We start from the raw sequence: 10,404 nt of genomic DNA on the forward strand, positions 1-10,404 counted from the left end.
CTGATTCATTCTTTCTTTCTTTCTTTCTTTCTTTCTTTCTTTCTTTCTTTCTTCTTTTTCTTCATTCCTTTTCTTTCTTTCTCTGTCCTTTTCTTTCTTTTTCCTTCTTTCTTTCTTTCTTTCTTCCTTTCTTTCTTTCTTCTTTTTCTTCCTTCCTTCCTTTTCTTTCTCTGTCCTTTCTTTTCTTTCTTTCTTTCTTTCTTCTTTTTCTTCCTTCCTTCCTTTTCTTTCTCTTCATTCCTTTTCTTTCTTTCTTTCTTTCTTTCTTTCTTTCTTTCTTTCTTTCTCTGTCCTTTCTTTTCTCTTTCTTTCTTTCTTTCTCTTTCTTTCTTTCTTTCTCTTCCTTCCTTTTCTTTTTCTTTTCCTTTTCTTCCTTTCCTTTCTTTTCTTCCTTCTTTCCTTCATTCTTTCTTTTCTTTCCTTCCTTCCTTCCAGCGCATTTTTTTCCTTACCACTGAGGCAGGAAAAATGGGAATTGTGACTAATGATTTACAACACAATTTTCACTATTCCAGCCGGCGATGTGAAGGATGCATAACATTTTCATAAAAGTGTATCTACTCAGGATAAAAGCAAAAGCCGTCCAATTTAAATCTGTTCACTCTTTCCAGGCTTAAGTAACACTAAGGCATTCAGGAAGCTGGTTCTTAATACTAGAATTGTACTGGGGAGCCTCCTGATTTCCTGACTGATTTGAGGCACACTTCCAGTATTCGAATATTAAATTACATGGAGATTGCATTCCCTTCCCAATTGATTTGACATGAATTTGAATCAAGACAGCTTAAAAATAGCTTTTATACCATCTCTGCGACTTGATACCATGGAGAAATAAGCGTGAAGCGAATGCCACAGAAGTGGTCCTCCCCTGATGCACAGGGGCTGCCTTTTGCTTGGGAATTCCTCTGGTGGTAATTTAAGAAGATGCTTGTCATCCCCTTACAGCAGTTCATAATTCAAAAACAATCCATACGTAACAGTCAATTAAGGAACTGTAGGAGCATGTTGGCCACAGATGACTAATGAATAGCCGGGATGGAAACTCTGCCCAACTCCTGAAAACACCACTAGAATCAATCCCCCGTCAAGGAAACTGTGATTTATTAATGCATCCCCTACCTCCGTTGAGTTGTGAATCAATGCTTCCCCATCAAAGGCTAATAGAAAAGCAGAAATGGGTCCTCATGGCCTGTCGGCATGAGAGGGGATTGTAACTCGGACAGGAGACCACGTGGCAGGGCCAGCACGTGGTGTCTGTGTCCTCTGTCAGCCGCCAACCCCACCCGAGACGGAGCCCCGAAGGTTCAGGAGTATCTACTGTGGTACCTGTTTCCATGCTCTCCTTTAAACCTCCCTGCCACCCATGAGTCCTCTTCATTATTCGTCTCACAAGCCAGGGAACGGAGGCTCTCAAGGGTCAGTAATACCCTGCCCGAGGTCCCCAAAGAACAGAACCAGGCTTCCGACTCGATCTCAGCTCAGGTCGTGATCTCACGGGTTTGTGAGTTTGAGCCCCGCTGACACCGTGGAGCCTGCTTGGGATTCTCTCTCTCTCTTCCTCTGTCTCTGCCCCTCCCATGCTCACTCTCTCTCTCACTCAAATAAACAAAAAGAAAAAGAACAGAAACAGAGTCTGCAAGGTCAGTTCAGAACTTAGGCTCTGACATCCATTTCCCAGCTGTGTAACTTTGCCTCTTTGTTCCTTGTCCTGGCCTCGGGTTTTTCCTCTGAAAAATGGTGATTCGAGCCTCCGTTGGGACGATTCAGTGAGATGATGGATGGAAGGGCCCTAGCGTCCTGTGGCTGTCCTTGCTTCTGAGCCACTCTCATCCTGCCTCAATACTGCCCTGACTTGAGGCAGGACTGGGAGAACATGATCTGGGTTCAAAACTGCTGAACTTGCCAGGAGGTGGGAAATAGAAGCTCCATCTGTCGGCCACCAGGCTGCTTCTGGTTCTGGTTCCAGCCCAAGAAGAGGGTCTCTCACGCGCCTCTGGGCCAGCCAGGAATGTCCCAGAGCCTTAAACTCTGCACCAGAACCCAGCAGGAAGGACAGTTAGGCCTACCCTCCTCCTTTTTGATGCAGACTTTAGCCTTCTGCTTGACCGTCCCTTTGTGCCCTTATTCCGTGGCCATATCTCACAGCTTCTTATTCAGGCCTCCAAGATGTGAAGTTTCTAACTGCAGTGGTGGGGGTGGAGACAATCTCTTGCCAGAGGGGAGAACATCCTGAACACGATGGCCCTGCTCACCGACAGACTCCCCCATCGTTATCGCTAGCTCTCTTAGGCATCCTTGCTAATGCCAGAATCATCATTCAGTCACATTGGCTGTGACTTGGGACATTAGCAATAAATGGTGAGCCTTAAGGGGCTTGCAGCAGGACGATGGATAGCACACTCACTGCAGCTCCCCCCCCCCCCCCCCCAGCCCAGCTGTCCTCAGAGATCCGCTCTGAAAGTCCCTCCGGTCACTCGAACGGTCCCCATTAATGCTCTTGTCTCTGTGGGCGCCGATAAATATGGCGTGAAACTTGATCATTGGTGAGTCTTTACAGCTAATTACGGCCAATGCGAGCCACTCTTAAAATTGCCAAACATGCCTTCCAGAATATTACAGTTTGCAGCTAGGAATTAGGCAGAAAGAGCCAAATTCCATGCACACAATCTAGTACACAACCAAATAAGAACGACACTGAGTGGTTTCTGTCTGGCCATTAGGAACTCCCTGAGGTGGGTCCGATGGCCCAGGCCCCACAGCTTTGAAAGGCCAGGAAGGCGAGGAAGAGGTTCACGTCCACGGTCCTTGTCCACGGTCCTCCAGTCTGTGTGGCCAGGACTGTCCAAACCTCCGTTTGTGGCGAGGACCCTTTGGGCGCCCAACCCAGGGTCTCACCCGCAGCTTCTGACCCACAAGCTCAGGCCCTGGCGTGGTGGCCCCTCCACCCTTCCCTACTGTCACCCTTCCCCCCCGGGGCACCTGGCATGCCACCACCACGCTGTTCAGGTCACCTGGACGTGTGTGTTCATGATCACTGGTAAAGTTGTACCACAGAAATAAAGAGTAGAAGGTGATGCCCCCTCACTAATCCCAGCATGCCCCCCCCGCCCGCACCGTCTCCATGAAATCACCCGTGGGAGCAGTGGGAACATAGCCCCATTGGGTTGGGGGATACAGACCAGTGCGCACAAACCCTCCTACGCATGTGCTCTCTTCGACAAAACCAGGATCACACGATGCTTTTTTTTTAACATCTTGCTGTTCCTACTTAACCTATTTGGTGACTGTCAATGCCGGCACATGTAAATCTACCTCTTGTGTAAAATACACCCGTCATCCATCCCGTCTCCTGTAAATGAGCATCACAAACACTGCACTATGTATTTATGCCTCCAGACGCAACTCATCTGCATCTGTGGGCTCTTCTCCGGGCATTTCAATGGAATTGCTGGTGTTGGGTCAAGGGGAACACATCAGGAAACGTGAGAAGATAGCACCTCTCTGAGATGGGTTGTATCTGTTTGCATCCTGATAACAGTAAATGGAACTCGCTGATCCTCGCCACCCTCGGCTGTTCTAAACAGAAGAACCTGGGTCCCCTTCCTTCCCATCCCGAGGCGTGGACCTCAGCGGGCAGACAGCCGCACCTGCCCACAGGTGGGTCTCCGTTCCTACTGTGAGCACACGGCGGCTCTTGTCACAGGGCTCTGTGCAGACTCTCCCAAAATCCTCTTAAGCGGAAGGAGCTGCTGTCAACATTTTTGAACGTGTTTCCTTCAGCCCTTTCGAATCCTTGTTAAGTGCGAACGGTTCCATCACCACGAGGATCCCTCTTATAGCCAAACCCACTCCCAACCCCTACAACCCCTGTGCCTCACTCCTAGCAGCCGTGTCTACACTTCCATCATTTCAAGAATGCTGTGTCAATGGAATCACACAGGATGGAAGCTTTTGAGTTTGGCTTTTCAAAGTCAGCATAATTGCCTCGCTATCTGTTGTAGTTGTTGTGTGTATCAGTCGATCATTCCTTTTTTTTTTTTTTTTTTTTTATTGCTGAGTGGTATTCCGTGATGTGGTTGTGCCACAGTTTAACCGTATACCCACTGAAGGACATTTAGGTTGTTCCCCGTTTCCGGCTATTACAAATAAAGCTGTAGAACACATCTGTGTACACATATTTGAACCTAAGTTTTCACTTCTCTGGGATAAATATCCCAAAGAGTTCTGTTGCTGGGTCATAATGGTAAATGCACATTTAGTTTTGTAAGAAACTGCCAGAGTGTTTCCCAGAGTTGCTGTGTCACTTTACATTCCCACCAGCGCTGTGGGAGTGATCCAGTGTCTCTGCACCAGAGCCAGCATTTGGTGTCTGTAACATTTTAAAATTTCGTGTTTGGTTTTTTTTCGTTTGTTATAGTTATTGTGATTTTTTCCCCCCACCTCTTTGCTGATTGAAAGTCACATATTCCATTTTTTTTTTCTTTTGGAAATTATCCGTATTTTTTTAATGAATTTAAATTTATTTAAATTTTATAGAGAGCATGCAAGTGGGGGAGAGGGGCAGAGAGAGAGAGAGAGAGAGAGAGAGAGAGAGAGATCTTAAGCAGGCTCCATGCATGGCTCGATCCCACAACCCTGGGATCATGACCCGAGCTGAAATCAAGAGTCAGGCTTTCAACCAACTGAGCCACCCAGGCTCCCCTTAAATAACTTTAAAATTTTAGAACACCTTCAAATCTGCATAAAAATTACAAAGATAATACAGAGACTTCCCACATGCCCTGTACCTCGATTCCCCCGTTATTTATGTCTTATACCAGTAGCACATTTGCTACAATTAATGAGCTGATATCGATAACACTTTTATTAATGAAGTCCATAATCAGGTTCCCTTACTTTTTACCTAATGCCCATTTTCTGCTCCAGGATCCCATCTAGCATAGCACACCTCGCTTCTGTATCACACCTCCTTAGTCTCCTCTTGGCTGTGACCGTTTTTGACGACCTTGACAGTTTTGAGAAGTACTGGTCAGGTATTTTATAGAATGTCCCTCTCTTGGGATGGGTCTGATGGTTTTCTCAGGCTGGAGCCCTGGGTTTGGGGAAGATCACACGAATGTAAAGTGCCGTTCTCATCACCGTCGTCAAGGTACATCGTGGCATGCGTGCAGTCAACCTGACTCTGTCATCCCTGCTGATGTTCGGTCAGTGTCTCCACCATAAAGTTACTCTTGGACTGAAGTCCCTATGCACAGTCCGCACCTACGGGTGGGGAGTTATGCTCCCCCTGCTTGAGGGCAGAATATCTAAGTAAATTATTTGTTATTCTCTATGGGAGATTCGTCCCTTTTTCCCACATTTACATGTTTATTTATATTAACACAGACTCATGGATTTCTATTTCTTATACTTTGGGTTATAATTCAGCACTAGCTGTTGCTCAAATTGTTAAGCTTTGGCTATGGGGAGCTCTTTCAGTTGACCCCTCTGTCCCTTCTGACACCCCCTCCCCCGCCCCATTATTGTGAGCTTTTAAGAACTTCAGCACTTCCTTACTTTCTGGCCTGACAAGCTGCTCCAGGCTCATTTTGTGTATTTCCTGCCCGAGCCCTACGTCAGTCACTTCTCCAAGGATCTGCATCTCCTTTTACTGGAGAATGGTGTTAGAAACCAAGATCTGGACACTAGGTGTGCTCATTGCTAGTGTGCACCCTTGTTTCTAGGCTGGGAAGGACGTATCCTGTTTACTAACCTGTGTCTGTACACCTCTATAAACGTTTCTGGGTGTCCTCGTCTGTTTTTAGCATCTGATATTAAGGTAAACATGAATTCCTGTTGATGTCTCCACCTCCAATCCACTACGCCATGGTTCATTCTAGCTTCCTCCTCATCCCACACATTTTATTTTTTGCATTTTTTATTGAGGTATTATATAATTCACATACCATAAAATTTCCCCTTTTAAAGTACAAATTCAGTGGGTTTTTTAATATTCATTTATTTTTGAAAGAGAGAGAGAGAGCATGAACGAGGGCAGGGGGAAGGGGCATGGGGAGGGTGCAGAGAGAAAGGGAGACACAGAATCTGAAGCAGGCTCCAGGCTCAGGGCTTCAGTACAGAGCCTGACATGGGGCTTGCAACTCACGAACTGTGAGATCATGACCTGAGTTGGAGTCAGATACTTAACCGACTGAGACACCCAGACACTCCTAAATTCATTGGTTTTAATAGTGCAGCCATCATCACTGATTCCAGACCGTTTTTAGACAGTTTTTACCATTCCACAAAGAAATGCTGTGCCTGTTAGTGGTCACTCTCCCTTCCTCTTTCCCTCTTCCCCCAGCCCCTGACATACAAGAATCTTCTTTCACTTCATTGCTTTTTACAGCTGAATAATCTTCCATTGTATGGATGTGCCACATTTTGTTTATCCACTCATCGATTAATGGACATGTAGGCTCCTTTTTAGGCTACTGTGAGTAATGTTGTGAACATTCACACACGTTCGTACATGGCTGTGTGTTTTCATTTCTCTTGAGTACATACCTAGGAGTGGAATTGCTGGTCCACGTGATAGCTCCATGTTTAACATTATAAGGAGGTGCCAAAGTGTTTTTTAGAATGGCTGTACCATTTTACATTTCCACCAGCACTATATGAGGGTTCTAATGTCTCCAAATCCCTGTGAACACTTGTTATTTTCCATGTTTGTTTATAGCCATCCTAGTAGATGTGAAGGGGTATCTCATTATGTTGTTTTTTTTTTTTAGTTTATTTATTTTTGACACAGAAGGAACACATGTGAGTGGAGGAGGGGCAGAGAGAGGGGCTGACAGAGAACCCCAAGCAGGCTCTGCACTGTCCATACAGAGCTCGATGCAGGACTCAATCTCACAAACTGTGAGATCATGACCTGAGCTAAAGTCAGACCCTTAACCAACTGAGCCACCCAGGCGCCCCTCATTATGGTTTTGATTTGCATTTCTCTAATGATCAGTGACATTGAACATCTTTTCATAGTTTTCATATTCTTCTCTTCATATTTTCTGGATATTAGATCTTTATCAGATATATGATTTGCAAATATTTTCTCTCATTCCACGGGTTATCTTTTCACGTTGTTGATAATGTTCTTTGAAGCACAAAACCTTAAAGTTTTGAAAGGTACACTTTGTCTATTTTTAGTTTGGTTGCTTGTGCCCATTTTTAAGAAGCATGTTAATTATGCATTTTTCCTAGCAAATACAAAGTTATTTATTATTTTCGCATTCCTTCCAAACATGACAATAACTTTCATGCACTTTAATTATCCATTGAACTTCCCATCCTGACATTCATGAGTTTTAGTTTCACTTTCACATTAAAAAATAGTTTTTTCAAGGGAAATCAGTAGTTAATTAAATTTACCAAAATATATTTATTAGTGTTTGCTCATCACTATTTTTTAATTTCATCCCTTCCTTGCTGAAACAGATCTCCTAATAATTCTTTCAGTGAAGGTTTGGAAGTGGTAAACTCTTTATATGCCTCAGCATGTATTTATTTTGCCCTTCAATCTGAATGATGGTTTAGCTGGATATAAAATTTGAGGTTCATAGTTGCTTGCCCTCAGCATTGGAAGGTATCACTCTTTGATTCTGTTATTGCTAGGGGTGTCTGCTGTCTGTCATTCCTTTGTAAGTTATTCTTATTATCATTTCCTCCTTTCTCCTGTTCCAGCTCCTCTTAAGCGTCCATTGATACCTCTTAATCCATTCTGTGGGTTCTTTGAACTGCGTGTTCTTATTGCTTGTGTATGGGTCTCTGTGTTGTCTTTGGTTCACTGCCTGCATTCTGCCTATTAATTCACTGATTTCCTCTCTAAACAGTTTCCTGTCTAGAATTTATCCCATTTATTGAGAGTTGTCTTTGTTTTATATTTTAATGGCTTGTCTTTTATCTCTGAGCTTTTGTTACCAATTATTCTCATTTCTTTCATGCCTATTTTCTTTCCTAACATGTTGTTTTTCGTAGATATTAGTCCTTTATCGAGGACCTTTTGATGCCTTAAACATACTCATTTTAAGTATTTGTCAGGCAGTTTTATATCATTCATTTCATCTGGAGTGAATTCATATTCCTGATTGAGGAGTCTGTAGACTGTCTTACTTAGCATGAGATTTCTTCACAGGTGGTGGGATTTTCTTCCAGGTTCAATTTGAGTAAGTCATAATTTTTTTTTCTTTGGTTTTTCCTTCACTTTCTCTCTTGAATAGCTTCCTCCTGCCTGGTGGTTTGGGCTTCTCCACTCCAGCCCCATTTGGAACCAGGTCTTACAGTAGAGCTGGAAGGCCCTTGCCCACGGTAACACTGAGAAAACATGTCTCATTTCCTAGACTTGAGCCTATGTCTGTCCTTCCTTCCTAGACCCGTAGATCGCTACAAGCCCCAGCCCAGTGGTGTGCTCAAGACAGCTCCTCCTATCCAGCTCACGAAAACCAGTGATTAAATTTTAAGGAATTCTGTGAGCTCATTGTCAAACAACAATTACTAAAAATTAAATTCTCTGAACTCACCAGTGAATAAATTCTATTGAAAAGCAAAGGTAGTAAATACTCAAAACTGACTCTTTTCTAATTACCTTGCTACCTATTGCTATTACAATGCTGCCAGGTTGCTCACGGCTTTTGTATCTGTGTGGCGAGAGGCGCCACAGAGTGATGTGCTCACCGCATGTTTTCCCACGTCTGGGTCAGTGACATCACGCGGGTGATTTGATAGCAGCCATGACGAGAGCATTCACCCACAGAAATGAGTGAGCATTACAGATCGGTTCTCTTATTTTCTGGAGTACTTGTTAAAGACACCTGCACACCACTGCCCGGGCCCCAGACAGCGACGGTTTTCTGCATCCTCCTTCCATAGACAGAGGTCCCCAGGCCACCCCTTCTCCAAACAGGGGCCGGGCTTTATTTGCTCATCTCACAGAAACTGCTTTCAGTCTCTGTTACCCTACAGGAGCTTCATTCCCAGCAATACTGCAACCCCGCTCATTACTCTGCGTTTCTGTCTAGTTTCTCATCCACAGAGCTCTTTATTTCGGCGCTGAGGCGACTTCTGTCCTTTGGTCTTTTTTTTTTTTTTTTCTATCTTACCCACCATGACTCTTGAGTGTGGGGAGGAGAAGGTACATTAAATGCTGAGCATGCTCTACTCTCTTGATTAGAACCCCATAAACATGATTTTTTGTAGACATTTAACTTGTCTCCTGTGGCTGTTGATAACAGGCCTCAGAATATTTCCTTCCGCTTCCTGTATCTCTCCCAAAGTCATTCACTTTATCTTCCTTCTCTCCCTTTGTTCCCTGGCACTTTATTGCGCCGGTTATAACAAACGTGTTAATATGTTATATCGATGAATTATTCTCTGAAAGGATTGTGGATGTCACGAGGCTGCTTTCTCATTTCTTAGGCATTGAGTCAATATTACACACTTAATTTAATAACATACCGTGTTGTTCCCAGAAGAAAACAGGGGAGCCCCCCAAGTTCCCTACATGGAAATCCTTGGCCCCCTAATGTCTTGTTCCCTCCCCCCGCAGGTGTCACAGCTGTGTTCTCAGGCCACTACCATAGGAATGCCGGGGGCACCTACCAGAACCTGGACATGGTGGTGTCATCTGCCATCGGATGCCAGCTGGGCCAGGACACCCACGGGCTCCGAGTCGTCGTGGTCACTGCCGAGAAAATCGTTCACCGCTACTACAGCTTGGATGAGCTGAGTGAGAAGGGGATAGAAGATGACCTCATGGGCCTGATGAAGGAAAAGTGATGGTGGCTGGCGATCTCGTGTTTCACTTCCCCTGGTTTTTTACTTTACCAGAAGCAGCAGGTACGCACCGTCCCTTGTTGAAACGTAAAAGTACTCCAAGCCGATGTGTGGATTTTTGTCCTTTTGCATAAATCAGAGAGCTGGGTCCTCTCCTCCTATCCTAAATTGTATTCAAAGTAGAGCTTCCCTCCCTTTAAAAAAGAGAGGAGTTGGGGGAACTGGAAAATAAAAGAATAAATGATTCTAGCGTCTCTCTGCTTGGATGCTTGAATAAATTCTCCGAGTGCTGTGTCCCTCAGCTCTGCTTGTGAATTAGTGCTTGTGAATTAGCATGTGATAAATGTCTACCTGTCGACCTCCATCCTACCTTGATAGCCAAGTGTGGTCTTTGAAAATTCTGTGATCAGGTCGCATCCGATCGTACTAAATTGTGGTCACGACTCCCAAAGTGCTAGGCAAAACACGGGTCATCTCCTTTCCTTCCTAACAAAGCACATGACTGTAACCCATTAGAGCTACGCAGGCTTGCTTTTACAAGGAGCTGGGTAGACCACATCTGCTACTAAATTTTGAGACTCCTGGCATTGTTGACAA

At 44.6% G+C, this 10,404-nt stretch overlaps 1 protein-coding gene across 4 annotated transcripts in view; it reads left to right on the forward strand.

Annotated features, from left to right (window-relative positions):
• CPPED1 (calcineurin like phosphoesterase domain containing 1) overlaps positions 1 to 10,053 on the forward strand; it is a 100,784-nt gene extending 90,731 nt beyond the window's left edge. For 3 of the 4 annotated variants that reach the window (XM_042921600.1, XM_042921592.1, XM_042921595.1), the window contains one exon: positions 9,581 to 10,053. In XM_042921600.1, coding sequence (XP_042777534.1) covers positions 9,581 to 9,810 — 230 coding nt within the window. In that variant the 3' untranslated portion in view covers positions 9,811 to 10,053. The remainder of the gene's footprint in view (positions 1 to 9,580) is intronic. The other variant, XM_042921596.1, reaches the window with a different exon arrangement.
• Positions 10,054 to 10,404: the final 351 nt, after the last annotated feature.

Source organism: Panthera leo, chromosome E3, assembly GCF_018350215.1.
Source record: "Panthera leo isolate Ple1 chromosome E3, P.leo_Ple1_pat1.1, whole genome shotgun sequence".
Classification (NCBI taxonomy): Eukaryota; Metazoa; Chordata; class Mammalia; order Carnivora; family Felidae; genus Panthera; species Panthera leo.